This window comes from Canis lupus, chromosome 9, assembly GCF_003254725.2.
Source record: "Canis lupus dingo isolate Sandy chromosome 9, ASM325472v2, whole genome shotgun sequence".
Classification (NCBI taxonomy): domain Eukaryota; kingdom Metazoa; phylum Chordata; class Mammalia; order Carnivora; family Canidae; genus Canis; species Canis lupus.
Genome location: NC_064251.1, coordinates 53882442 through 53910169, shown reverse-complemented (window position 1 = coordinate 53910169; position 27728 = coordinate 53882442). Strand labels below are relative to the sequence as shown.

The window sequence follows — 27728 nt, the reverse complement described above, 5'->3', positions numbered from 1 at the left end:
GCTGCCGCGTAGGGCTCCGCAGGCACGGCGAGTCGAGCGCCGAGCAGGCGGCCGCGGGCGGCGCAGAGTGCCGAGCGGCGAGAGCCGCTAACGGTCGGCGGCCTCCTCCCCCGCGGATCCGAGGCGGAGCCCGACGCGGGGAGCAGCTTTGCGGGAACTCGAGGCGAGGGTGCGTCGGGGCGCCAGGGACGTGCGTGCGCGGCTTGGGGTGGGTGCCGGCGTCCTGCCCGGCGGCGGCGGGGGCGGGGGCGGGGCGGGCCCGAGGGCAGGCGCGCCCCGGGGAGGGGGTCGCCGGGAGCCGGGCGCGGGCGCCCAGTGTGGCGGCAGCCGTGGGGCCAGGCGGGCTCGCAGGCAGCTGACGCCTCGGCGCGGAAGCGGGGGCGCCGGGTCCTGGGGCGGGGGCGGGGGCTGCGGCTGCGGCGGGGCGGGGGGGGGGGGCGCCCCGAGGGGCTTCGGGGAGCGCCGGGCTGGGGCTGGGGCTGGGGCTCTGGTGCTCGCGTCGTGACTCGTTGAGCGGGTGGGTACTCAGTCCTGACGTCCCCGGATTCCCGCCTGGCTGGTGCCGGTGTCCTGGCTTTCAGCGACCCCACAGAACGCACGGCTGGTTCTCCGTGATGCACCCGAGAGCCATGGGAACTGCAAAGGCTTTTCCTTGCGTCGGTGAGCCCTCGAGGCCGCTGCTGACTTATTGATGCCGTCTCTTCCCTTCTTTTCCAGGGCATCCTCCGGGACCTGCTTCCCTACGGGATGTTGGGATTTTTGAAGCGCCCCGTGGTGGTGACAGCTGACATCAACTTGAACGTTGTGGCTCTGACTGCAGTGGGATTACTGAGCCGCCTGTGGCATCTCGCCTATCCGAGGGCTGTGGTGTAAGCCAGACAACCCCCTTCAGGGCGAATCGGAAAGAACTGTAATTTGTTGGTGCATTGGTGACAAAGTGCCCTACTGAACAGCAGAAGTGGGAAAGCAGACTTCTAGGCTTCTCAGTGATGGGTGTTTTTGGCAGAGGAGAGGCCAGGTTGTCCCCCTGCTGAGTCCGCCTGCCCCGTCTTGCCCTGTAGCTCTCTAGCAGGTGAGATCTGGCCCATGGAACAGGTGCCGCAGTCTTAGGTAACCATCTAAAATCAAAGGTGGAGGGTGGAAGATTGATAGATTTGGAAGCGAGTCACCGTTGACCTTCGAGTGTCTTCTTTGTTCCAAGGAGAGATGACTGCTGGCAGTACTACGGGGCCGTTCCCTTGTGGCTAACGTGCGTCCTTTTGGTTTGTTGGTTTAACTTTACATCACGGAAAATATTAAATATACACAAAAGTAGGGAGAATAGTTTAATGACACCCTCCCCCCAACCAGTGCATTCATCACTCAGCTTCAGTGGGGTTTTTTTTGAGGCAAGTCATAAGCAATATGTTTAAGTAATTTGGCATATTTCTAACATGAGAACTGTTAAAAACTGTATTGAAGTTATCACGCCTAAGAAATTGACAGCTGTATGGACAGTACCATTAAATGTCTGAAAACATTTGTTGCGGTTGGTTTCTGGGTGACTCCCTTTGACACATGCACCTGTTTCCTTTGGTGACCAAGTGTGATTCTGACCCTTAGCCACAGACATAGCCTTGGGTCTGGGAGGCCTTTCAGGAGGCTGCCTGCTAGCACATCCCTGAATAAAACTAGGGAGGGTAAATAGAGTCTGTGTTGGGCAGACAACCTGAGTGTGTACCTGGTCTCCTGTCCTTGAGGGTGGATGATGTTGTGCACATATCTTAGTATTTGGGGATACAGTGCAGTTGTGGCAAAAGTTCTGACCTTTGCTGAGCGCTCTCTAACATTGTTTGGAAACAGGTACACATTTACCCTTTCACCGTTGTTTGGTGAAGATTTCTAGTTGAATATCATGTGGGTTTGCTTTTCAGTTTTGATGAAGTGTATTATGGGCAGTACATCTCTTTTTACATGAAGCGGATCTTCTTTTTGGATGGCAGTGGACCACCGTTTGGCCACATGCTGCTGGCCTTAGGAGGTAGGATTCACTAGTAAGAGAAGTAGCCCTTTAAAACTTAAAAGTGAGGGGTGCCCAGGCTGGCTCAATCAGTGGAATGCGCGACTCTTGATCTTGGGGTTGTGAGTTCAAGTTCCATGCTGGGCATGAAGATTACTTAAAAATAAAGTAAAGCCTGTTTATAATACCTAAATAAATAAATAAGTAAAATTATGGCAATTTATTTTAAAATAATAAAATGCAGCTCATAAGTGAAATTTCTTGACGGTAGAAGCCACATCTAATTATTTATCATTGTTTCCCTGTTGCTGCCATGGTTTGGCATTCCCCAACTATTTGCTGAGTGGGATAGTTGCTGACTGATCTTCTGTTTCAGGTTATTTAGGAGGATTCGATGGTAACTTTTTGTGGAACAGGATCGGAGCAGGTAAAAAGTCATTTTCACATCCCTTATTACTTTGCACATATTAGAATGGAGAGGTAGTGGCTTTCCTGGGGATTTACAGCTGTGATTTCTTAATCTGTCCAGGGTATGATAGATTTGGTACAAGTGGAAGACCTTTCAAAAGAAAGGTGTGATAAAAAAAAAAAAAAAAAAGAAAGGTGTGATAAACACCTTAAGTGTTTAATCCTAGCATGTATTTTATTCTTAGTTTTCGGAACACATAGCACACTCTACGTGGCATCTGGTTGCAGTTATCTTTTGTACACGTAAATTTTGTACGTTGCTCAGTGTTTTGGGGGGGAAAGGTGGAGTCTATTTATTTATTTATTTATTTTGAGTCCATTTATAAACAAGGAAAGCACTAATTTCAGACTTATTAGGCATTGTTTCTGTGCTTAACGAGAGTTGGGTATTGACTACGCTTAGGTAGTTTCAAAGCTTTTATTTGCAGCTTGCCTACTCTGTTCCTGATGTGGTCCCTAGTTTTGCCAGCTTGCATTTCAGGGTCCGTGAACATGATACTGTGTTTGAAAACACACCTGCAGCATAGGAAGGGGGTGGTGCATTGTACGCTCAGCTCTGCTGTGGTTGCCTTTCCAGAATACAGCAGCAACGTGCCCGTGTGGTCTTTGCGCCTGCTGCCAGCCCTCACTGGGGCGTTCTCGATCCCCATGGCCTACCAGATCCTGTTGGAGCTCGGTTTTTCTCACTGCGCTGCCATGGGGGCTGCTCTGCTGATGCTTATTGGTGAGACCTCTGCCTGCTTTGGTGTCACACAGGGAAGAACCCAGCACTGGCCTTGGTTATGTTTCAGCGTGCGTCCCAGAGAGCCCGTGGGCTTTGTCTATGTGGCCCGGCAGGGTCTCCTACTCACAGGATGGAAGGGAGTGTGTCCAGAGTGTCCAGATTTGACTCTGGGAGTCACCCTACTCCTTGGGTGTGGGGTGGTGGAACTGTGTGGTCACACACGTGCGGCCGTATAAATCAGGGCTGCCCGAACTGCTACTAGGTGCTCCGCCAGCATCTCCCTCCACCTCCTGCCGAGTCTGGCCCAGGTTTATGAGCAAATGAAACCAAGTTGGATGGGAAGTTAGGCTAGAAAGCAGAATGAGGGTGTGTCAAGTGGCTCCTCTCACTGAGTCCCTGAGCTGGGGTAATGTCTTTACACCCAGGGCAGCCTCACAAAGTTGGTATTCTTTCTGCAAATGAGAAAGGTAAAGACTCGGAAAGGTTCAGTGACTTGCCCAGCATCACGCAGGCCTCACTAGGCATGATTCACCCTTGAAAACTTGCCTTCGTGGTTCTAGAGCCCATCCCCTTCCAGCCACCCAACCCTGAACTTCCCATGGCCACATTCTGTGACTTTAGAGTGTGTCCTCTCCATGGGTGCTTCCATCTTCCTGCATTTGCCCCGGTGGCCTGACAGCTGACGCACATGCCCTCTTTCCAACAGAGAACGCTCTCATCACGCAGTCAAGGCTCATGCTTTTGGAGTCAGTGTTAATATTTTTTAATCTACTGGCTGTGCTATCCTACCTGAAGTTCTCCAACTCCCAAAAACACAGGTATGCACAGTGGGACCTGTCCTTCGTAGTTAATGAGAAAGAAGCGTCTGAGTGGCCTGTCGACCTGAGAAGATCTGAGGGCTTTTCATTTCAGAGAGCTACTTGCAGACTGTCTCTCGTCCTTGGCTCCTGATGTCATAAATACATTCTCACTTTTGTATAAATTAAACTAACCGGGAAAATGTTCTGGCTAAAAAGAAAAATTCTGCTAGGACTAATATTTAGGAGACGAGGGTTCATTTTTCTTGTCCCAACTGTCGGGACAGCGAGCTGACCCTGAGAGATCTGAGGAATGTACCTTCTTGCGTGATATTTCTCCCGATATTTCACGAACTGTTCCCAGCTTTGCTCTTCTGCTTTGACCCCAGGCCCTTCTCCTTGAGCTGGTGGTTTTGGCTGATGCTGACAGGAGTGGCCTGCTCCTGTGCGGTGGGGTGAGTCTGGTCTGTGGGTCGGAGGCAGCCCTGGCATCCTCCTCATTCTCTGCCTTATTTTCACGTTTTTTCTCATGTCTTTTCAGCGTCAAGTACATGGGTATTTTCACATACCTGCTCGTGCTCGCAGTTGCTAGTGTCCATGCCTGGCACCTGATCGGAGACCAGACTCTGTCAAATGTGGGTGTCGCAGTCAGGCGGGACATGTAGCCATCCCCGGGTGGGTGAGGGTCAGTGTGATGGGAGCATCTGGGGAGAAAGGCTTCCCAAGAAGATGGGCCTTCATAAGCCTCCCACCAGCAGCTTCGAGGAGCCCAGAGCTCTGCTGCTGGCTCCCTGAGATCCTATGTGAAGTGGGTGCACCTTCCCGAGCGGCAGGATGTGACCTGCCCTCTGGCTCCCGGCAGGTCTGTGTGCTCTGTCACCTGCTTGCCCGAGCCGCCGCTCTGCTTGTCATCCCCACCCTCATGTACTTGCTGTTCTTCTACGTCCACTTGATCCTGGTCTACCGCTCTGGGCCCCACGATCAAATCATGTCCAGTGCTTTCCAGGCCAGTCTGGAGGTAAGATGGGGTGCCACGGCCACCTCAGAGAAGGGACAAGAGTAGATTTGGGGTTTTTTATTTTTTAAGAATTTATTTATTTGAGAGAATCTGCACAAGCACGGGGAGGGGCAGAGGGAGAAGCAGACTCCCGCTGAGCAGGAAGCCCGACATGGGGCTCGATCTGGAACCCCAGGATCATGCCCTGAGCTGAAGGCAGGTGCATAACTGACTAAGCCACCCAGGTGCCCCTAGACTCAGATTTTTCTTACGTAAACATCATCAAGGGTTCGCAGGAAAACCAAATCAAGATGTGAAGAATCCACTAGTATTTTTCTAAGCTAATTCTGTGTGTGCTGATGGTATGGAAATAGACGAGGGGGTCAGCTCTTCAGTGTGACCCCCTCTGGACATCATGAAGTCCTGCAGCCTCGGGACAGGTGCACATGCTTCACAGGACAAGCCAGACTCTGGCGTTCGCTCCTACTGACTTTTGCAGAGATAGTGAAACGTACCGATTGGGGTGGTGAGGACAGGAGAGCAGATGGACGCGCTCCTGAGTGCTGGCTCTGCTGACAGCTAGGTGTCCATGTTGGGCAAATTTCTTAGCTCATCCCAATGCTAGTTTCCTCACCTTTTTTTTTTTCCTTAAAGATTTATTTATTTAGGATAAATAAACATGGATGAGCAGGGGGCAGGGCAGAGAGAGAGAGAGTCTCCAGCAGGCTGCCTGCTGAGTGTGGAGCCCACTATGGTATGGGGCTTAATCCTGCCACCCTGAGACCATGACCTGAGCCGAAACCAAGAGTTGGACACTTAACGGACTGAGTCACCCAGGTGCCCCATTTTTAAAAAAAGAGTTATTTGAGAGTCTCACCTTTACAGGGTTGCTCTTTCTCCAAAGATGCCCAAGCAACTGAGGGTGTGTGTGGAAGGGTGGGGGATGCCTGGCCCTGGAGGCAGCATCCAGTCCACAGCAGCTGTGTTCTGATTACAATAACGTAACCTGAGCAGAGTAGATCCTGCGTTGTCATAATGTGACATAATAATGACTGCCACCACCCTGAATACGCCCCCCCCCACCCATGGAGGTGTGCCTGTTGGAGAGGCTCTCACTTGCCACCTTTTGCTTTTATCTTAGGGAGGACTAGCCCGGATCACGCAGGGTCAGCCCCTGGAGGTGGCCTACGGTTCCCAGGTCACTCTGAAGAATGTCTTTGGCAAACCTGTGCCCTGCTGGCTTCATTCCCACCAGAGCACCTACCCCATGATGTAAGGAAAGTGGCCGTTGTAAATAGAAGATCATAACGCGTTTGCTTTTTTTTTTTTTGTATTTTTGCTGTTACCAGTTTTCTTTGTAAATTTCTGAGACAGGCACTGAGCTCTCAGATTCTGATTACCAACGAATCTTGTCATTTCTGTGTATGAAATAGAGCATCTTAAGGGAGCAGAGGGCCCAGGCTGTCACTCATCTGCTCTGTGACTTGCATGCTGAGCACGTTGTCCTGCCTGGAGCACTGCTTAGGTTCCCGTTGTCCAGTCTTTCCTAGACCCACGCTTCGTGCCCATCCCTGTTTTGACCCGGACACTTTGCCGGGTGGTATTAGCAGGAACCTCGAGAGAAAGGCTGATTGCTGTGCACACCAGACGCAGTGTTGTGTTGATTCCTTCACACAGATACGAGAACGGCCGAGGCAGCTCGCACCAGCAGCAGGTGACTTGTTACCCCTTCAAAGACGTCAACAACTGGTGGATCGTGAAGGATCCCGGGAGGTGCGTGCAGGTCCTGGGTCTCCAGAGTGGGGCTCACCTCGTGGCCCCCTCTCCCTGTACGCTTCCTCCCTGGAGGCTTCGAGAGCAGCTCTGCGCTGATGAGCCCATGGTCAAGGGGTTGGATGCTTCCTCAGTGAACTGCCCACCCAGTATCTCCCCTGGGTACTCCCCAGGCACATCCCAGACAGACTCTCCTCTGCCAGCGCTCCCGTGCTTCCCCCCCGTCCCCAGGCATTCCCTTGCTGAGGCCTCAGATGGAAGACTCCCTGGTCTCTGGACTCCACCTGCAGAGGAGATCTCGAACCATCCTGGCCTCCGTCTCTACCACCTGCCGCCTCCCCAACTCTCTCCTCCCACTCCAGCTTTGCGGCCCCATGTGGTCTTTTAAAATGTCACTTGTGGCAGGTCATGGTCCTTCCTAGCTTCCATTGCCCCTCCAGGGTCATCCAGACCCCCGGTGGTGGCCTGCAGCTCCCAGCCTCCTTCCTGCTCTGCACCTGGCCCATGCTTACAGTGCTCCCCCTGCCCCGCGTTTCTGCTGCCCCTCAGGCTGGAACAGTCCTGCCCAGCCGACTCCTTAAAACCTGATGGTCCCCTCCTCTAGGAGGCTGCCTTGGCCGCCCTCCTCCCCGTCGTGGCTCCTGCGTCCATCGCAGTACAGCCAGGATGGCTGATGAGCACGCTGTCTTGTCTGTCGCATTTGCCACTTCCTGCAGTAACACGAGAGTGGCGGGCTGTGTCTGGCTGTTTGACCATGTTGGCACCACCCTGAGGGGCCCACAGTACACTTGTGTGGACAAAAGAGTCCACGTGTTAGAAGGATTTCTCGGGGGCACGGCTGTGCTTGTCACTGTGCCGTCTGTAGACACACAGCAACCATAATGTGGTGATGGCGCACAGGAGTCCCTTTCGGAAGCTTGGAAAGAGACCTTGGGTTTCAGAAAGGAGTTTAGGAAACGTGTGTGTTTTGTTTTTACGTGAATTGATCTCGCATAAGGCACCGGTTGAGTGGGCCAGATTGGCCCTGATGGGAGAATGCGGGTGTCGTTATGTTGTGTGGCATGCGTGCCAGCCTGCCGGCCTCTGTCTCCGCAGGCACCAGCTGGTGGTGAACAACCCCCCGAGGCCCGTGCGGCACGGGGACGTGGTGCAGCTGGTGCACGGTATGACCACCCGCTTCCTCAACACGTGAGTGCCTGCCCTCGCCCTCTTCCCTCGCTTGGGTGCTCCCCTGGGGTTCTCTGTCCAGAGCACAGCCCACCCCCTGCTGCAGGCCCCACGGTTGTTCTTGCTGCCTTGGGGCAGACCTGCACTGTGGCCTGCGATTGATGGGTGCTCAGGGTCTGGAGGGCCCCCCAGTGAGGGCAGCACAGGGCGAGTAGGCCGGAAATGGAGCCTTAGCGGGGTAGCCTGGGAGCTCCCATGGAGGGGTCCACCCCGCAGTGGGAAGCCCAGTGGGGGAAGCTTTGATAGACAAGGGGGAGCACGGGAGTGCTGCTCACACAAAAGGAAGTGCAGGTGCTTCCATAAGGTTGAATCCCTTACCGTGTATGTGAATTCAAGAAGGATTTCGATCCTGGCTAATTAGGGTCAGGAAGGGTCTTTCATTGTAGGTTCTTGGCCCTTACCTGACCTGAGCCATCTCTGCATATAGACATTCCTGGGCCACCACCCAGCTTCTTGGGTCATCTCCTACTGGCTCCTCCTGACTCCCAGATTGTGCCCCAAGTCCCCACTTCCTGTGAAAGCCACCAGCAGGCTCCTGGCCTCTGGCTTCCTTCTCCCTGGAAAGAGCCAGTTGCCCAGCCACCACCCCAGTTCCTCTCTTTCTTCCTTGCCCTCCTGCCATGGCCCAGTCCACGAGGGATCCCTGTGCCCCGACTTCGTGCCTCTGTGCCCCTCACCCCACAGCGGCACCCTGGGAACACACACAGTCTACAGGCCCGGCCTCGTTTCTCGGCCGAAAGTTCTCCAGTGACTTCTACTCAGAATAACGTCCCTACTTCTCCTGGGCTGCAGGTCCCTTGGGATCTGGGACCTTAACTCCAGGGCCTCGGCCGCCCTGCTGTCCCAAAGTGATCGAGTGCGGCTCCCGTGGGCCAGGAGTGTTCCTGACTCACTTGCTGTAGTCACACGTCAGCTGAAATGTCCCCTCAAAGCCTTTCCTGGGTGCTTTGGTTTTATTGGTAGCACCACATAGCCTGGCACTGTCTTGTCCCTGCGTGAAGGTCCCTGCCCGTAAGGACTGTCTTTGCTCACCATGGGGTCTCCAGCTCCTCCCTAGTGCTTGGCGCAAAGTAGGATAAAGTGTAACAGCCAAGTGAATGAGGGAGGTGGGTATTTGTGGATGTTGGAGGTCGCCGACCCCGAGGGCACCTTACCCCCGACGGCATTCCCAGTACTGCGGATGGTTCCAAGGCCCAGGTGTCAGGGGGCTGCTGGGTGCGCAGTCCTCATGCTCCCAGGACAGTGGGCACCCTGCTCTGAAGCCTGGTTTGTTGTTCTGTGGTGGAACAGCGACACCCACCTAGTGCGGATTCCTGTCTCTTGGACAGCACATCACGTGTCCTCTTCCCTGGGGTGCGGTTCCCAGGGAGCCGCTGCCGTCTCAGTGTCTCGTGTATCAGCATGGCATCAGGTAGCACCCTTGGGTCCGAGTGCTCGGTCAGGCTGAGCTGGCTCCAGTTCTGAAAAGTGGATTTTCCCCCCAAGGCCTACTGAGTGAGGAGCTCCGTCCACGAGACTGTTTGGTTTTGCAGGCACGACGTGGCGGCGCCCCTGAGCCCCCACTCGCAGGAGGTGTCCTGCTACGTTGATTACAACATCTCCATGCCCTCCCAGAACCTCTGGAGACTGGTGAGTCCCCGCCGGAAGCCCGTCATGCCGGCCATCAGGGACACATCCTTTCTCACACAGGATGTTCAAAACCATGTTGAGAATAATTGTCATTCAGATGTGCAATTAGTGATTTTTTAGCCCATAAAAAGGTCCTCCATGTTTTTGTGGGGAGCAGAGAGCTCCTATGTGAGAGGGATGAGTTTGTGGAACGGCCTGTTGGTGTTCCCATGGCCTTCGTGGCCTGCCAGGTGAAGGTTCCCTCTGACTTGGTGGCTCATTCACTGAACCCACAGGGTCAGGGCCCCCGGCCACCTCCCCTCTTGTAAAGCCTGGTGTGAACCAGCACCCTGGTCCCAGGGTCTCCCCAGGGACGGCTTGGGGCTCCAGCCAGGGTGGTTCCTTGGGGTTGCACTTCCTGAGGCAGCCAGGCCTATGAGGGCCTTTCCTCGAGCGTCCAGGGGCACGTGCTGCTCCCAGAGTCCCTCCAGGCCTGCACGCGGCGTCCTGGGAGAGCCGGCAGGAGGAAAGAGTGCTGTTCTGGGCCCGGGCGCCACTGTGAGTTCACGGACGGGCACAGCCACAGCTCCGGTCAGTGAGCACACTAACGCGCTGGGGCCTGTCCCCGACGAGAGGCTGGCTCTCTCCTTCCATCCTTCCAGCCTCCGACTGCCGCAGCAGCTGCCCACCCCACACCAGCCTCCCTGTCCCGCTTCAGGTTCTCTCGGTATGACTGGCACGGTGTGCTCAGCGGCCCCCCAGCAGAGCCAGGGCGCGAGGCTGCCGTTGGACTGTGTGTGGGGGTGGGGGGCACCTTCTCTGTGCTGCACGCGCCTGCCTCCCTTCTGGTTCTCCCGTCTCCTTGGCTGTCCCCGTGGGATGGAGCGCTGTGCTCCTAGGCCTGGTCCCTGGGAGCTCTCCCCGGGGACTTCTACTGAGTGTCCCACCCACTGCCCTTCTGCCATCCTGTGGTCTGTGGCTGACTCCTCCTCCTCCTCCTCCTCCCCTGACTCCTCTTCTACTCTTTCTCTCCTCCCCCTCCTCTCCTTCCCCTCCCCCTCCCTCCTTCCCCTCCTTTCTCTCCTTTTCTCTCCCCCTTCCTCCTCCCTCTCCCCCTTCCTCCCTCTCCTCACTCCTCCTCACCTTCAGCCCCACAAGCCCCACATTTCAGGAACTGCGGCTCACTTAGCAAGGAGGGAGGATGGCTGACGCAGGGTGTGCCTGTGGCCAGGCCACCTGCATGCTCCTACAGAGCCCATGGGTCCTCTGGTTCTCGCCCACAGCCACATGTGCTCACACATCATCGCAGGGCTGTGAGAAGTTAAGCTAGGACAAGGCCAAGTGCTCTCACGGTGTTAGTGAGAGCCCCCTCACCACGGGGGGTCCCCTCCAAAGTCACCTCTTGGGGACCACCTCTGACCCTTGCCCAGACTGTCTGTGCATTTGTCAGAGAAGGCAGGGTGGTGCCCCCACCCCCGGCCGCACCAGCACCTTGCTGTGTGGGTGTCCTGGCACAAGGTCAGGGGTGCCATCCTGTCAGCTCCCCGGAGCTCAGCCCCACAGACCTGGGCAGCGGCATCGTCTGGTGACTGGTCCTCACTTGATACATAAGGAAATTGGGGAAAGAAGAGGCTCATCCACAGGACCTATTTTTACAGGACATTGTAAACCGAGAATCCGACACAGAGGTTTGGAAGACCATCTTGTCCGAGGTCCGCCTGGTGCACGTGAACACCTCTGCCGTCCTAAAGGTAAAAGGGCACCGTGTTGGGCTTGCCCGTCTTGGCTGGGGGCTCACAAAATCAGTTTAGCGGACCCTACATCCACGTTTCCTGCACTCAGGAGTTCTTTAACTGCTCAGAACTGAATCTGGAACGCAGCAAGGCCCGCAGAGGGGAGGCTGCCACCCTCGCTGGCTGTGGACAAAGTGACCGGGTGGCTGGGCTGGGGACGAGTTGGGGCCTGGGGCCTCCACGTCATACCCTGTTTCCCCCCGTTTTGCCAGCTGAGCGGGGCACACCTCCCAGACTGGGGGTTCCAGCAGCTGGAGGTCGTTGGGGAGAAGCTGTCCCGGGGCTACCACGAGAGCATGGTGTGGAATGTGGAAGAACATCGATATGGCAAAAGTGAGTCGGCCCAGCCCACGGGCTTGCCGTTGCTGCTGCTATACCGAGATGCCACCCCCGCGGGCTGTGGTTCTGGGGGGTACCAGACACGCTGTCCACACTCTGCTGAGCTGAGCCTGAAACAAGCGAAGCTGTCACTGAGGTCTTGCCACCAGAAGGCAGTGCAAGCTGAGCTTTCCCAGTGAAAAGATCTGGATTTGATGGGTGCCATCGCGCTTGTGGTGGGGAAAGCCAAAGGGAGTCATGTGGGTCGGTTGGAAAAGTGGGAAGTTGGCTTTGCTCCAGGCTGACAGCTTCTGTTGTGAGCCCCCTGACTTTTCACTCCTGTGTTCTTTTGGGTCACCTCTTTCTGTTAGGCCAGGAGCAAAAGGAGAGGGAGCTGGAGCTGCACTCACCGGCACAGATGGACGTCAGCAGAAACCTAAGCTTCATGGCCAGGTTCCTGGAGCTGCAGGTGAGGCGGGGCAGCATGGCTCTGCCTGGGCGAGCTGGCTCCTCTCCAGACAGAGTACTGTGCTCGGCAGAGCCCCTCCCTTCCCGTCGTCAGCCTTTACACTGGGACGTGGCCGGGCAGGGAGGGTTCCTCTCCCCTGCCATTAGTGGCCAGCACCACTCTGCTGGCCCCGGGCCTGTGGCTTTGCGGGCACAATAGTCAGGAACCAGGCGATGTTGCATTGCCACATGGCCAAAGTATGTTTGGAACCCCCCAGGTCAGGTCAGAGTGCACCAACGTCAACATGATGGAGCGCTAGAGAGGTCAGGATCGGAATCTCGGGGTCCTGAATCTAATAGCATCCTCAGCACCAAGTTCAATCCCTTACCCCGCAGTCAGGGTGTTGGGGGCCTGGGGACTAGGGCTCAGCTGCCACCTGGGCTACATGATCCAGATGAATGTGAAACTGGACACCCCAGCCCCTCCGACTGAGCAAGGACGATGTCCGGCTGGCCACTCGACTTCAGCCTCTGGCCTTCTTGCAGTGGAGGATGCTTACGGCAAAGAGTGATGACTCGGAGCACAAGTACAGCTCCTCGCCGCTGGACTGGGTCACCCTGGACACCAGCATCGCCTACTGGCTGCACCCCAGGACCAGCGTAAGTGGGCGCTGGTGCAGGCTGCAGGTTGAGCGCTCGCTGGAGACTCCCCTGGCATGAAGAACAGCCCTGCCTCCACCCTGGCCCTCGCTGTCTCCAGGCCCTGCCTAATGGATGGGGCAGCACGGGGCCAGTACTCCTGTCACATGTGAGGAGTAAGGTCCTGACACGTCTGTGTGGTGAGGGAAACCAGGCTTTACCACTTTGGGGGAGCACATTGTTCCCCCTTTCCTGACAAAAGTGGTTTTTAAAATTATCCCTCTTTAATTTTGTGCAGAGCGCTAGCAGCTGAGTTCATCAGAGCTTTGTCACATCTGCGTTGTCCCTCTTCACCCACAGAACGAACAGGCCTGGAGCTGGCACTTGGCGCTCCACAGATACTCCCCAAATGAGTTCACACTGAAAACGCTCCCCTTTCTCTGCCCCACCCCCATCGCCTGTAGTGGAGACACGGTCACAGTCACTGGCTGTGAAGCTGAGTCCTTAGGCCCTGGGTTAGCCGTCTGCGAGCAGCTGTTGTTAAAGCAAGAATGTCAGCTACTCCCAGTTGTGTTTCCACTTACAGAATCGAGGACCTTAGCACTTTTCCTGGGGGAGTCTCATTGGGAATAGCCACGTCCATCAGCCGTGGGCTGGAGGCCCAGCCTGCACCCATGTTTCGGCTGAAGGCTGGCAAGCAGGCGAGCGTCGTTGAGGGTTTGTCCCTCTGAGTGGCCGGTGGCCAATGGTGCCTCCCGCTGCCCTCACAGGCTCAGATCCACCTGCTTGGAAACATTGTGATCTGGGCTTCGGCCAGCCTCGCCATGGTGGTCTACGTCCTGCTCTTCTTCTGGTACCTGCTCAGACGCCGAAGGAGTATCTGCGACATCCCTGAGGGTTAGTGCAGCTTGCTTTTGATGGGCGACAGCCCAGCCTCACTCAGCAGGAGCCTGTGCCTTAAGGCGACCTCCTAGTTTCCTTGTGGAAGGAGCTTAAATCTATTTTTATCTCCCTAGAGACAAAATGTTGCCGTTGCATTCCCACACTGTTAGAGGCTTCTTCGGGGAAATGCAAGGACCAGGCAGGGATTGCTGTGACCCCAGGATGTGAGCACAGCCTTAGCACTTGCACGCTCTGGAATGGCTGGATGGCAGAGAGGGGCCAGCGGGTGCCAAGTTACTCGGGTGGCGGTGGTTTATATAACAGAAACCACTGCAGACCATCTTGAGACAAAAGGAATAAAGACTCAGGGCAGGGTGGGCCCCAGAGGCCTCGGGAGCAGTGTGGCACCGTGCCTACTCTTCCTGCTGATGCCCGCCTCAGTGGGTGAGGTGGGTGCACAGATACAGACCCTCACAGTCCAGCTCCGGCCCCACTTGCTGCTGATCCTGGCAGAGCTGGGGCCCCCAGGAGGCTGGAACGGTGCAGGGGGTCTGGATGGTGAGAACCCTGCAGGAAGCCACAGGAGGTCCTTACATCACAGGAAGGGGCGGGAGGTGGGGGAAATGGAGAGTGAGTGTCCCTCAAGGATGAGGAAAGCAGCTCAGTGGGACTGGCCGATAACTTTGCAGGGAGGCCCTGGCCGGCAGCACTGGCTCAGGGCGGCCTCCTCCCGCAGATTCCTGGCTGCGCTGGGTGCTGGCCGGGGCTCTGTGTGCCGGCGGCTGGGCAGTGAACTACCTCCCCTTCTTCATGATGGAGAAGACGCTCTTCCTCTACCACTACCTTCCCGCGCTCACCTTCCAGATCCTCCTGCTCCCTGTGGTCTTGCAGCACGTCAGCGACCACCTGTGCAGGTACAGGGCCTGCACAGCCACACCTCTCAGGGGCACCAGCTCCAGGGGAGTCCTCAGTGTTGACTTGGGTGTGGCGTGGAAGGGCTTAAGGTCACAAAGGAGGCACAGAGGAGGCACAGGGGAGGAAGGTGTGGCTGGCTGGGGAGGCTGGGAGAGCAGGGGGTGCTGTGGGAGATGGGGAAGGGTGCTTATGGCTCTGGGACAGCCAGTGGAATTGGCCAGGTTGCATGGTGTGCAGTAGAACTGAACCAGAAAGCTTTGTAAACCAGAGTGAGTTCTGGAAGCTGGACCAAAGGGGGTGTCCTCAGCATGTTGGGGGGCTGGGAGTTACAGAGCCTCTCGGGAGGGCTGCAATATGATCATGTTGGGTACAGGGACGCTACTCTGGCATCCGAGTGCAGATGGGAGATTCTGGAAGATGCACAGGGAGGGTCACATTCAGTACATCAGGCAGGGGTGAGAAGGGTGGAAAGGCAGGGGCTGTGTGCAAATCGTGGTGAGGAGGAGCCACGTCCCATGCCCCACGTGTCCATGCTCTGCTGGTACCCACAGGTCCCAGCTCCTGAGGAGCCTCTTCAGCGCCCTGGTTGTGGCCTGGTACTCCTGTGCCTGTCACGTGTTCAACACGCTGCGCCCACTGACCTACGGAGACAAGTCACTCTCACCCAGTGAACTCAAGGCCCTTCGCTGGAAAGACAGCTGGGACATCTTGATCCGGAAACACTAGCAGGACACAAACGGTAAAAGTGGGGGCTGGGGTCAGGCGAGGTAGAGTGGTCGTTCGTAAACGTGTTCATCTTTGACAGTTGCCCCAAAGCCTGGCGGACTGGCTGGGCTATGGTGGTTTTATTCTTCAGTCTGCTGATAGGCGGGCAGTTTTGAGCCAGGTTTCTGTTTCCCAGGTGGTAAAGAACACGCCCTGCATCCACTGCCACTAGAGCCCCCTGAACCAGGGCACATGGAGGGCTAGCATAGGACTTGTGACACCGGAAGGCAGCGGGCAGCCGTGGGGTGAGTTAGCGCTGAAGCTGCTGAGGCCCCAGTCCTGGTGTTGGGCCTGGTCCCCTCCCTGGGCGCCCACTGGACCCAATACTGAGCCATAGCTGTCTCTGCTCCGAGTGACAGGCCTTTGATTCTGATCCCTGCACAAAGACCCTGGTGCACCTCAGTGCCGCCGACTCTTGGCCCTTGCCCCTGCGAGACTCGGCTGGGACGCACGAGCCAGCAGCACTTCCAGCAGGCAGGACTTGTCACCCTCACATGCCCTTGTCCTGACTCTGCCTTCTGTGTACAATTAAAAAGGGGACAAACTGGCACCGGTGTTTGATGTTATTTATTGATACGCTCTCCAAGAGGGCACAGAGCTCGGCCAAACTCAACTGAGGTCCTATCTGTGTAACTACACTTAGTACTCGATAGAAGGAAACCAGGATCGCCCATGCAGGTTGGCCGGGGGGCAACAGGAAAGTGTCACTTTCATACAGTGCCGTCTGGGAGGGAGACAAACCAGGACAACGCAGACCGCAGGCACCGTTCGTGCAGCTATGGACTTGGCGTGTGCAAGGAGGCCAGCTGGCTTTGGACGGCATGCCCCGGATGGGCCCAGGCTACCCCAGCGAAGCCCTGTCCACACAGCCCCCCCAGCCCCGGACGCCTGAGGAGGCCTGTGTGTGGACACGGCACCCAGCAGCCTGCGTCCCGCCCTGCTTGAGGGAACAGGTGCTGCCTCCCGCGTCTGATGCTGGTTAAGGAGAGCTTGTTTCCCGGGGCTCCTTCCTTGGCTCCTGCCTTGGCGCACAGCCCGGGAGGAAGGAAAGCTCCTGTAGCTCCTTCCGTCAGTGTGTGCCACACTGGATCACACCCGCTGGTGGGGCACGAAACTCGGTTACTAGGTCACAACTAACACGGTAAATAACGAAACATTCGCACGTGTAACAAGGGGGGAGGGAGACATGACGTACTCTCTCTTCAAACCTCTGCTTCAGTCACGTGTGGGAACCAGATCATGCTAGAATCTCTCTTGCTCTGGGATGGTGTCACACACGCCAGGACAGCCACAGTGTGCAGGCTTGTGCCCCATGTCCCCAAGAGGCGTGACAGGCTCAGCACACATTCTGTGGCATTTCCCAGTAACTCAGACTTTTAACCGCCTTAACGTGAGGAAGCAGGTGAAAACGGGGGGCCTGCCAACATCCCGCCAAGCATGAGGAACGGGAGGTCTGCCCGCATCAGGGAGGACCCTGTGATCCTCGCACCACCCTGTCTGTACCGTATGACGCCGAGAAGAAGCAGCGGCAGCGTCTATGGGGCGGGTGGGCCAGACCCTGAGCATGGTCTATCGGGGTTCCTCAGTGGGGTCTGCTGCTGGACTCCAAGTGCGATCGCTTGCCAGAGGTCAGCACCCCAGGGCGGTCTCCGGGCTCAGGGAAGGTCCTCTTGTAGCTCCGCCCATTGGACCCTCGGTGCCACTTGCAGATGTCGCCACTCAGGATGTCCTGGATGTGCTGCACGATCAGGTTGATGGCCACTGTAGCAAAGACAAGCACGCTTAGCCACATCCGCTCCCCGTTGGGCCCTCCAGGCCAGGCTCACCAGGCTGCACCTTCCCACGGTGCTCAGGGCCGGGGGCACAGGCCCCCCTGGGAGGCTTCCCCAGGGCGCCAAGTCTTGGCACACAGAAAAACTCGTGTCAGGGAAGGAGCACGACGTTCCTGACCTGGTCTGTGAGGCTTTCTGTCAACCAAGAGCCTGGGTAAAATACTTTCTGCTCACAAGTGAGTCCCTGTCAACATAAATATCTGTTTCCAGGTTTACTGAAATGTAGCTGACAAACAAGAGGAGGTCAGTTAAAAGTGTACAATGTGCAATTTAAAAATCTATTTTTTAGGTATTCTTTAAACCTGTGCCATAAACGTCTGCAGATAGGCGACCCTCATCACCTCAGCGTAACTGCTGGCACAGGGCAAGGTCTGCTTCGGGGCTCTGGGGAGCTGATTGAGGAGTCGGGGCAGCTCTTAGGCTTGATTCTTACCCATGTTGTCGACCCCCCGAGGGATGATCACATCCGCATACTTCTTGGTCTGCAAGGCAAAAAGGATCCTGTGAGGATCTGTCCCCTCAGGGCCTTCTGGCTCTGGGATGCTAGACTCACTGGAGGGAGGGGTGGCAGACGGGTGGGGGGGGGGGTGGCGGGAGGCAGGGGTGAGGCAGGAGGAGAAGCTGGGGCAGCCAGAAAAGACGTGTTTTTCTCCTGGCATCTCCGAAATGCTCCCGGCTTGTGCTTTTCTGGCACCCCCCCCCTCCCCCCACCAGTAACAGTTCTCTGCGTTAACGATTCACTGAGCCAAGTGACGTGTGGCATCCTCTTGCAACACGTGACCTCCTTCCTCTGCACTAGGAACCTTCCTGCAAGAAGCCTGGAGCAGTGAGCAGCTCAGGCAGCAGCAAACGCCCTGGACAGCAGAGCCAGGCCATCTGTGGTACCTGGCCCGCGCTCACACCTGCTCCCCGGCAGGTGCTCTACTAGGTAAGGGCAGGGAGAGATACCAGGAAGAATGGGCCACCAAGGGGACTCCAAAGGGATGCTACTGAGGCGGACACACCTCAATCAGGCAAAGCCAAGGGAGAGGAAAAGGAAGCGGTCTGAGCGGAGTGTGGCGGGTGTGTGGACCGGGATCGAGAAAGCCCTGAGCCACACAGGCAGGTGGGGACCCAATCCCAGGGCAGCTGTGTCTGCGGGCAGCAGGGACCCACAGAAGACATGGGCACAAGAGGGCCAGGGCTGGCTCTGGTGGGGTTGGCCAGGGCGGGAGAAGGGCTGTAGGGGTGAGGGAGGGACACCGTCACCCTGGCTGGACTCGGTGTGTGGGAAGTGTGAGGATGGTGCTGGGGCCCAGCCCACACCCAGGGTCACCCAGGGTCACCAGGTCGGACTGGGTTGTCCAGAGTTTGACTCTAAACTACTTGCTCTGCCAAATGTCTTTCTGCGACTAACAGTACGATTATCAACGTACTTTTCCCATCATTTTCTAGATGCTTCAGAGAACACGAATGTAAAATAACAAACGTTCTCTACCAACAGCAGGCAGACAGCACTGCTGTCCTCGACTGAGGCAGGAAGCTGCTTCTGCTTCCCTTGTGCTGTATTTTACTTTTAAGAAGCAAAACGTTGGGACACCTGGGTGGCTCAGTGGTTGAGCGTCTGCCTTTGGCACAGGGCGTGATCCCGGGTCCTGGGATCGAGTCCTGCATTGGGCTCCCCGCAGGGAGCCTGCCTCTCCCTCCCCCTGTGTCTCTGCCTTTCTCTATGTCTCTCATGAATAAATAAATAAAATCTTAAAAAAAAAAAAGTTAAGCTTCCCTTTCTGGCTTCCTGTAAGTTCTAGATTATTTAGCAAGAGCTGGAAAGCAGGAGGGAAAGAGGTGGCTACAGGACCCCGGGTGCCAGCCCAGAGCAGCCTGTAGACACATGCAGCGTGGGTGACGTCAGCAAGTGCCCACGACATGCCAGGGATGTGCCCATGGGCCGTGAATGGACCCAACCCCCCACGCGCTTGGGCTCTGCCCCATCCTGAGGGGGCATGCAGAGCGCAAAGAGCCCCACCGGGCAGAGGTGCCCTAGGGAGCAGGGAAGCAGGCGGGCTGGGAGCAGAAGGTCCTCAGGGTGACCCTGGGCAAGGCCTGCAGCAGGAAGGTGAGCTGCATGGACGCAAGGGTGCGGAGGAAGGGAGACCTACAGACAACGCCCCCAGAGCCGAGCCCAGGCCCTGCGACGGGGTGTCACAAGCGAACTTCTCTGCTTATAAATCAGACCCTGTTCACCCGTAATTCAGCGCTCACAGGACAGGGCGCCGAGAGTCCTCTTGAAAAGTGAGAAAAGGAAGCTCCCCAAGTAAGCGAGAGGGGTACCGGCAGGCAGAACTCTTCGAAGGCTGGCTTGACGAAGGTGGTGTACTGGGTCAGGATCTGCTCCAGGTCCCTCCCGCGGTGCACATCCCGGAGAACTGAGGCAGGAGGGAGGCAGTCAGGGCTTGCGGCTGGCCTTGTCCAGGGGCACGGGGGGCCCCCACAGCCACCCTACCTCTTCTCGACAGCCTGACGTCGGAGTCCGTGTCCACGAAGAGGCGCAGGTGAAACATGTCCCGGACCTCCTGGCTGTAGAACACCAAGATGCCCTCGAACAGGACCACATCTGCAGGGTACACCACTGTGGTCTCCGCTAACCTGGGAGGCGAGACCAGGACACGGGTGCCGCTGCAGGACATGCGGAAGGTGGGGGCCCAGGTGCCATCGCTCTAGTCCCCCACCCCCACCCCAGGGTGCTGACTGCGGAGGGGGACAGGTCACAGCACAGGGGAGGGCTGTGCACAGAAACCACCAGGGCAAGGCTGCTGCACGGCCCCTCTCCCAGGAGTCACTGTGCTCACCTTGAATGGGTCACAAAATCGTAGGTTGGGACCTCGACTGTTTTGCCCTCCACGATGTTCTTCAGAGTCCTGTGCATCAAGTCATTATCAAAGGCATCTGCAGGAATGGAACCAGAGGCGAGACTATCCAGGTGTCCTTGTGATGGGGACGGGAGCGAACTTCCTCTGCGTCTGGGTCAGGCAGCCCAGCGACCCTCGGGAACATGTGGACTTGAGAGTCCCTCCATCCCCCACCCCCACCCCCGTTCACATTCGCGGGGCCACCCACCCGGGCTGCTATCCTACACAGAAGTTTGGAACTGGGCATTTCGTGCTCGGCCTGCACTGGGAGGTAGGTGGGTTAGGCACCTGCTTCTATTTCTGGGAACTAACCACCGACTGGTGCTCCTCAGGCCTTTCCCCCACCATGTCCCCCGAGAAAGAAGTGAGGATGGGAGCCTCATTCCACAGGGTGGAATCTTCTCGCAGTGCCAGGCAAGGACAGGCTGGCTCTTTCCCCTCATCTATCTGCCCCATTTGCACCTGCCCCCTGATCGGGCCAGACCAGACCTGGTCCTCTTGTTTACCCACTGCCTGCCCAGCTCCCCTCTCAAGGACTCTGCCCCGGGGGCAGGTGGGGAAATGCCCTGCTGTATACAAAGGACCCCAAACAGCAGGAAGGTGGGGGACTTTCTCCGTGACTTCACGGCAGAGCAGGGGTCCCCACGGCCCCTCCAACAGCAAAGACTTCCTGACTGGCTCCGACTGCGGGAGCCAGCAGCTCCCGCCGGGCCACTCAGGGCGCAGAGAACCAGGCAAAGTTCTTTCTGACCTAATGCACAGCCTGCTCCAGCTCCAACTCAGGCCACCTCAGAAACCTCAGGGCACCGCTGGGGTCTCTCTGCATCCCCCGCCAACCCCTTGGTCTCTCCCCCTCCCTCACTCCCCTCAGGGTCCTCTGCTGCACCTGGGTGGTCGAAATTGTACTGTCCCTTCAACGCCTTGGCCTTCTGTTCTGGGGTCAGGACCTTGTAGAACCTGTCTTGACTCAGGATGACCAGCTTCCGCTGCCGGTGGTCCACTTCGTTCTGGCCCAGCAGCTCCATGATCTTCTCGCACACGGTGGACTGGGAACACACGGGATTCCCGCCTGGCCCTGCTGCGCCTGCCCGGGGCTGGCCTCCGACCTGACCCACCGGCCCCCGCGGCTGCCCGGGAGGCACCGGCAGAGGCCCGGAGGGGCGAGGCCCGCGGGGAGGCCGGGGGCCGAGGGCAGCGCCCCCGCCCCCCGCCCGCCGCCCGCCGCCACGGCCGCAGCCCCCCGCCCGCAGCCCCCGCCCTGGAGGAGGCGGGGCCGTCCGCCCGGGGGCCCGAGGGTCTGGGGTCGCGCCGGCCCCGCCGGCCCCTTACCTTCCCGCTCGCGGTGCCGCCGCTCACCCCGATCAGGAAGGGCCGCTGGTGAGGGCGGTCCGCCTCCGGAGCCGCGGCCTCGCAGTCGCCGCCTCCAGCCGAAGCCATCCCGGGCTCCGCCCGCCCGCATCGGCGGCCCGACTCCCGCCGCCTCCCCGAAGCAGCCGCCGCCCCCCGCCCGGGGCTCCACGTCCCGGAGGCGCGCGGCGCGGCGGCGGGAGCGCGCGGGGCAAGGCGGGAGTTGTAGTCCGAGGCGACGAGGGCGCTGCGCCTGCGCGGGGCAGGCCGGCTCACCTGCGGAGGCGGACACCGCCAAGTTCCCTGGGTCCGCGCCCCTGGGGCCTGGGGCGTCGGGGATGACCCGCCCAGGGGAGAGCCCGGCCGGGGCAGGGGTAGCGCCAGGCCCGCAAGTCGGCACCCTGAGCCCGGAGTCGGAAACTCCCCGACTTCACGGCCTGGTGGGCGGCCACCCCGAGAGCGCGGCGGGGCTCCTGCTCCCACCCCGCGTCCTCCCCGACGGCGCGGCCGCCTGGCGCTGCCTCCCTCACCCCCTGCAGCAGGTGTCGCCTCCTGAACCTCCTCAGCACGGGCTGCTGACAACCATGACCTCTGACTCCAGGCTGTGAGACCTGGAGTACAGGAGAGGGTACCCCTGACCCCGCGGCACCTGCACAGAGAGGATCAATGCTGACGGGTTCAAATTGGGTATTTCCCCAAAGCACCAAGACTGTAGATGCAGCTCCTAGTGCCCTGGGAGCCCTCCTGAATATTTGATGAAGCATGAAATCGAGAGATCACAGTAAGTGCAGACACCAGGCGACGTCGCTGTTGATGTAACTTCAGAGGCACTAACCCATCTCAGGAGGGGCTACGGCAGCGTCTGCTGATCAGGGGGCAGGGGTGCAAGGGGACTGGGACCTCCTGAGTCTGTGACCTGGACAGACAAGAGGATGAGGGGGCATGAGAGGAAATCACGCAGGAGCGTAAAACAGGGAGAACCCGGGATCCCTGGGTGGCTCAGTGGTTTGGCGCCTGCCTTTGGCCCAGGGCAGGATCCTGGAGTCCCGGAATCGAGTCCCATGTCAGGCTCCCGGCATGGAGCCCGCTTCTCCCTCTGCCTGTGTCTCTGCCTCTCTCTCTGTGTGTCATGAATAAATAAATAAAATCTTAAAAAAAAAAAAGATTTTATTTGAGAGATGCCTGTGTGGCTCAGTGGTTGAGCATCTTGCCTTCAGCTCAGGTCGTGATCCCAGTCGAGGGATCAAGTCCTGCATCGGGCTCCCTGCGAGAAACCTGCTTCTCCCTCTCTCTCTCTCTGTGTCTCTCATGAATAAATAAATAAAATCTTTTTTTTTTTTTTAATTTGAGAGGGAGAGTGAATGAGGGAGAGAGAACACGAGCAGGGTGAGGCAGAGGGAGACCCAGGCTCCCCGCTGAGTGGGGAGCCCAATGTAGGATTTGATCCCAGGATCCCGGGATCACGACCTAAGCCAGAAGCAGACACTTAAGTGACGGAGCCACCCGGGCGCCCCTGATAAGCTGCTTTTATGCCGAAAGCACACCAAGGGCTTGCTGTGGACCCGGCCCTGAGGCGGAGCCTGGTCTGCGTGTTCTTCCATTCTGTATTCGTCTCTTTGGCATCCATTCCTCACAGGGCCAATTACATTAACTATATTTTCGTATTTTCTTGGTATTCTTGATGCTCTGGCCTCGGGGGCCTTATAGGCCCGGGGAGACTGCCCTCCAAGGCTAACTGGTGCTCGGAGACCACAAAGCCAGCGCGTCTTTCACCCGCAAGCCGGCCAGTCCCCAACCACTGCTTCTCTGACTCTCACCGACTGCCCCCAAGCCTCAGGCCTGGACCCTTCCTCCCCACTGTCGCATCCTTCCCCTTGGAGGGCTAACTCCTCCCAGCAGCCCTCCCCAGCTGGACGAAGCGGGGCCCGTCTAGGTCCTCAGAGGCCTGGGCATTTCTCCTGGAAGGGGGGGGGCCCTCCCGACACAGCTGCAGGTAAGCTGTGGATTCTGCAATTGCTTGATGCTGGTCTGCAGAGCAGAAGCCCCACGAGGGCAGGCCCCGGCTGGCTCGCTGGGCTGAGCCTCCCCTCCCCACAGTAAATGTTTGTTGTCGCTGGATTGGGCACAGGGTTGAGCAACCTTTGGGTTTCTCAGAAGCAAATGAGGCAGGACTGGTAAAAGGAACCCTCTGGCATTCTCTGCCCCTGTCCTCCTCCTCGCCCTCCCCCTGCCCTCCAAGGCTGCCTTCCTTCCCCACCCACTTTGCCAGCCCAATCACCTGCAAAAATGTCCATTCATTCCAAGTAGATCTTTAAGCTTTTATTTATTTATTTATTTATTTATTTATTTATTTATTTATTTTGTTTTATTTATTTTTTAAAAGATTTTATTTATTTATTCATGAGAGACACAGAGAGAGAGGCAGAGACACAGGCAGAGGGAGAAGCAGGTGCCTCACCAGGAGCCCAATGTAGCACTTGATTCCAGGATCCCGGGGATCATGACCTGAGCCAAAGGCAGATGCTCAACCGCTGAGCCACCCAGGCATTCCTCTAAGCTTTTATTGAACACAGGCTGGTACTCAACACTTACAGAGCTGACCAGGTGTCAGTTTTTTGGTAAAAAAATTTTTTTTTTAATTTGAGAGAGAGCATGTGCACAAGCAGGAGGAGGGGCAGAGGGAGAAGCAGAGTCCCGCTGAGCAGGGAGCCCCTCATGGGGCCCCATCCCAGGACCCCGGGAACATGACCTGAGCTGAAGGCAGACACTTAACTGACTGAGCCACCCAGGTTCCCATGTTTTTATTTTTTAAAAGATTTATTTATTTGAGAAAGAGCGAGAGAGCACACGCACAAGCGGGGGGGGGGGGGGGAGGAGCAGAGGGAGAGAGAGAGAGAATCCTCAAGTAGACTTCCTGTTAGCGGAGCTTGTTCCCAGGACCTTGAGATTGAGACCTGAACCAAAATAACCATCAGGGCCACTTAACTGACTGAGCACCCAGGCGCCCCAGGAGCCCATGTGTGAAGAAGCATTTACTCCATCTCCCTAATCTTAGAAGTAACCCATGCTCATTGCAGAAAATGTGTGTGTGTGCATGCACACACACACACACACACACACACACACTGAAATCACCCCTTGCCCGGGGAAGGCAGTGGTTTCATATTCCAGCGCTGATCCCCTGGTCCCCCAGGGCTGTGGATAGACAGTGAGATGATAAACAAGGTTTGGTTCCATATCTTACACAATCATGTAATCGTGATTTTTACACAATCGTAAAGCCTTACAACAGCCCTATGATATGGCTACTATTATTATTGCATTTTCCTGATGGGGAAACTGAGGCACAGAGACATCATCACATGGCTGGCCCAAGGCTTCCAGTCAAGATTGCCGAGCTAGTAGGTATAGAAAGTCAACACACCGCACCCATGCACCCTCCCAACACTGAGAAGTGCATAATCTCTGTTCTAAGACAGGGAAATATGACATCCAGGCCCTTGAATGAGGAAGGTCCTTGTAAGCAGGGGTTGGAGCCAAGCAGCCCGTGGGGGGACCAGGCCCAGACTATGCTTTGGGGGTGGGAGTCAAAGCCACTTGCTCTCTGCATACAGCTGGAGCCTGAAAGAGACTGCCCTTTGGTGAACGTGAGCCAACCACAATACCCGTGGCTCTGGGTAGAGTCACCCCTAAGAAAGTGGAACTCTGGGGGTGCATTGCACATGGCCACGCATGTGGAGCAGAAGCCCCAGAGGAGACGCTACTGTAAAACGGTCCATGGCGGTGACTTTGGTGAGGATCCATGGAGGCCGATGCAGAACTGTCTCACGTCCCAGGGCGCCTTGAGAAGATACAGGCTAACTCACACGGTGACAAAGGCTCTGGGGGTACCTGCCACACACGGAAGAGTCCCCTGATGTGGCAGAGGGGCCCCGTCATGTCTGAGGAACTAGTGACAGCACACCGATTTGGAAAGATTTTTATTTATTTATTTATTTTTTTAAAGATTTTATTTATTTATTCATGAGAGACACAGAGAGAGAGAGAGGCTGAGACACAGGCAGAGGGAGAAGCAGGCTCCATGCAGGGAGCCTGATGTGGGACTTGATCCTGGTTCCCCAGGATCACACCCCGGGCTGCAGGCAGCACTAAACCACTGCACCACTGGCGCTGCCCTGGAAAGATTTTTAAAAGAGGTCTAGAAAAGTGAAGGCATAGCAACTAAATGCAGCGCCCAGTCCTGGAGTGGATTCCATGCTGGGAAAATGTGCCAGGAAAGCCTTACCCGCCATGTGTGTCACCCATGCAACTTTTCCCTGAGTCTGAAATTACTTTCTTTTTTTTTTTTATTTTTATTTATTTATGATAGTCACAGAGAGAGAGAGAGGCAGAGGGAGAAGCAGGCTCCATGCACCGGGAGCCTGATGTGGGATTCGATCCCGGGTCTCCAGGATCGCGCCCTGGGCCAAAGGCAGGCGCCAAACCGCTGCGCCACCCAGGGATCCCTGAAATTACTTTCAAGTGAAAAGTTTAAAAACCACTGGAAGAGGAAGCACGTGGACTAATGTAACAACAGAAAAAAATATAGGAAAAAACTGTAGACTTAAAAGAACCAAATGGGTGGCACGGGGGGTGGGGAGCACCTGGCTGGTTCAGTTGGTAGAGTATGTGACTCTTGATCTCAGGTTTGTGAGTTCGAGCCCCATGTTGAGTATAGAGATTACTTAAAATGTACAGGGGCGCCTGGGTGGCTCAGTCGGTGAAGTGTCTGCCTCCTGCTCAGTGGGGGGTCTGCTTCTCCCTCTGCCTCTGTCCCTCCCTCTGCTTGTGTTCTCTCTCTCTCTCTCTCTCAAATAAAATCTTAAATAAAAATACAATCTGCCAAAAAAGACGAAATGGAAATTCTTGCTGTGCAAAGAAAGTGAAGACGTGAAAATGCTTTGTAGAATGCCCCTCTGATGGATTTGTCTGAGGTTTTCTTAAGAGATTAAAAAAAAAATTAAGTCATCTCTACACCCGACGTGGGGCTCGAACCCATAACCCAAGATCAGGAGTCACACACCACCGACTGAGCCAGCCGGGTGCCCCTGAGCCTTTCTCTTGGTGTGATGGAGTTTGTGTCCTTGGGAGGGAACCTCCGCTGAGCAGGCCTCACACCGGGGCACGTGAGGGCCTCAGGTGTCACTAGTGATGCTAATCTCCATCCCCTGGCTACAGGGACATCTGCTAGGGTTTCCACTGTAAACTTACTGTCCTTCTTTGTACTGGAAAGTATTCTGAAGGAGGCACTTCGAGACCATCCAGATAGAGTTTCTGCTTAAACAACTTTCACCTGCTCAGCTTAGCATCTGTTGGTGGGTCTGGCCTGTGGCAATGATCACTGGGCTGTTCTCATGGTGATTTTCTATTCCCCTCAGGGTCCTGGGATCAGCCCGCACGGGGCTCCCTGCTCAGCAGGGCCCCTTCTTCTCCCCCTCCCTCTGCCCTTCCCCTTGTGTGCTCTCCCTCTGTCAAACAAAGTGTTTTTTTTTTTTTTAATGTGCTAGAATCATTTGGCACATTGCTACTTTTTTTTTAAATTTTTTGCCTTAGCTTGTCCATTACCTTTTAGCACAATAAAAACGAAGACCTTTTTTTTTTTTTTTTTTTTTTAAGATTTAGTTTATTTACTCATGAGACAGAGAGAGAGGCAGAGACACAGGCAGAGGGAGAAGCAGGCTCCATGCAGGGAGCCCCATGCGGACTCGATTCCAGGACCCCGGGATCACGACCTGAGCTGAAGGCAGCCGCTCAACCAGAGCCACCCAGGTGCCCCTAACGCAAATTTATTAAAATCCTGAAAAAAAAAAATCTTGAATATATTTGATGGCCTTGGGAATGCCAGTCGTGATGAAAAGCAGGGCAACTGCTAGTCACTTTCACGGTCTTTAAATCCCCTTCGAAGGATGCACCCCCGTGGCGGGCACCCCCCAGGCTTCCTGCCCGACCCACCTCCGCGGGCCCTTCCTCCCGGAGGCTCAGCGGGAAGCCGCGAAGCGCGTGGGCCGCGGGCGGAGCCTTCCTCGTGCGCCACGGACCCCGGGCGGTGGCGGCCGCCGGCCGCGGACACGCACACTCGCGGTTTCAAACTCAGGACGTGGCCCGCGAAACCCTTCTCTCTGGCATTTCTGGCGGCGGGAAACGGGCAGGCGGGCTGGGCAGCCGCGGTCCCCGGGCGCCCTGGGTCCCGGCCCCCCCCGCGCGGGGTCCCCCGGCCCCTCCCCGCCTCCCCGCTGCGCGCCGGCCGCAGGTGGCCCCGGGCGGTCAATC

General features: G+C 56.8%; 2 protein-coding genes and 1 long non-coding RNA gene across 16 annotated transcripts; 1 reads left to right on the top strand and 2 right to left on the bottom strand.

The window, feature by feature from the left end:
* Window positions 1-10: 10 nt before the first annotated feature.
* Window positions 11-15902, top strand: POMT1 (protein O-mannosyltransferase 1). Of its 12 annotated transcripts, XR_007413248.1 has the most exons (24): window positions 11-169; window positions 718-869; window positions 1202-1249; window positions 1914-2020; window positions 2376-2426; window positions 3045-3191; window positions 3898-4009; window positions 4378-4443; window positions 4530-4623; window positions 4851-5006; window positions 6127-6257; window positions 6663-6758; window positions 7854-7946; window positions 9518-9614; window positions 11252-11344; window positions 11599-11719; window positions 12076-12173; window positions 12698-12811; window positions 13561-13687; window positions 13807-13896; window positions 14409-14586; window positions 15139-15326; window positions 15489-15597; window positions 15712-15902. XR_007413248.1 is itself a non-coding variant. In XM_025475531.3 (23 exons), the coding sequence occupies exons 2-22, from the start codon at window positions 748-750 to the stop codon at window positions 15311-15313; spliced, it is 2316 nt and encodes a 771-aa protein (XP_025331316.1). In that variant the 5' UTR covers window positions 11-169; window positions 718-747; the 3' UTR covers window positions 15314-15326; window positions 15489-15902. The 12 variants fall into 12 exon arrangements, 11 of the variants coding, with proteins under 11 accessions (XP_025331316.1, XP_035576913.1, XP_048970930.1 ...); XM_025475531.3 differs by having other exon boundaries at window positions 15489-15902; XM_049114971.1 differs by having other exon boundaries at window positions 40-169; window positions 718-1072; window positions 15489-15902.
* LOC125755844 (uncharacterized) lies at window positions 3042-6029 on the bottom strand. The gene is made up of 2 exons (XR_007413249.1): window positions 5863-6029; window positions 3042-5029 (listed from the first exon to the last, which is right to left on the bottom strand). It is a non-coding gene; the product is annotated as an uncharacterized LOC125755844 (long non-coding RNA).
* UCK1 (uridine-cytidine kinase 1) lies at window positions 15902-21625 on the bottom strand. Of its 3 annotated transcripts, none has more exons than XM_025475543.3 (7): window positions 21402-21621; window positions 20959-21118; window positions 20013-20109; window positions 19667-19809; window positions 19426-19589; window positions 17618-17666; window positions 15902-17113 (listed from the first exon to the last, which is right to left on the bottom strand). In XM_025475543.3, exons 1-7 carry the CDS (start codon window positions 21507-21509, stop codon window positions 16935-16937), a joined length of 900 nt encoding a protein of 299 aa, XP_025331328.1. In that variant the 5' UTR covers window positions 21510-21621; the 3' UTR covers window positions 15902-16934. The 3 variants fall into 3 exon arrangements, with proteins under 3 accessions (XP_025331328.1, XP_025331329.1, XP_025331330.3); XM_025475544.3 differs by having other exon boundaries at window positions 19495-19589; window positions 21402-21616; XM_025475545.3 differs by lacking the exon at window positions 19426-19589 and having other exon boundaries at window positions 21402-21625.
* Window positions 21626-27728: the final 6103 nt, after the last annotated feature.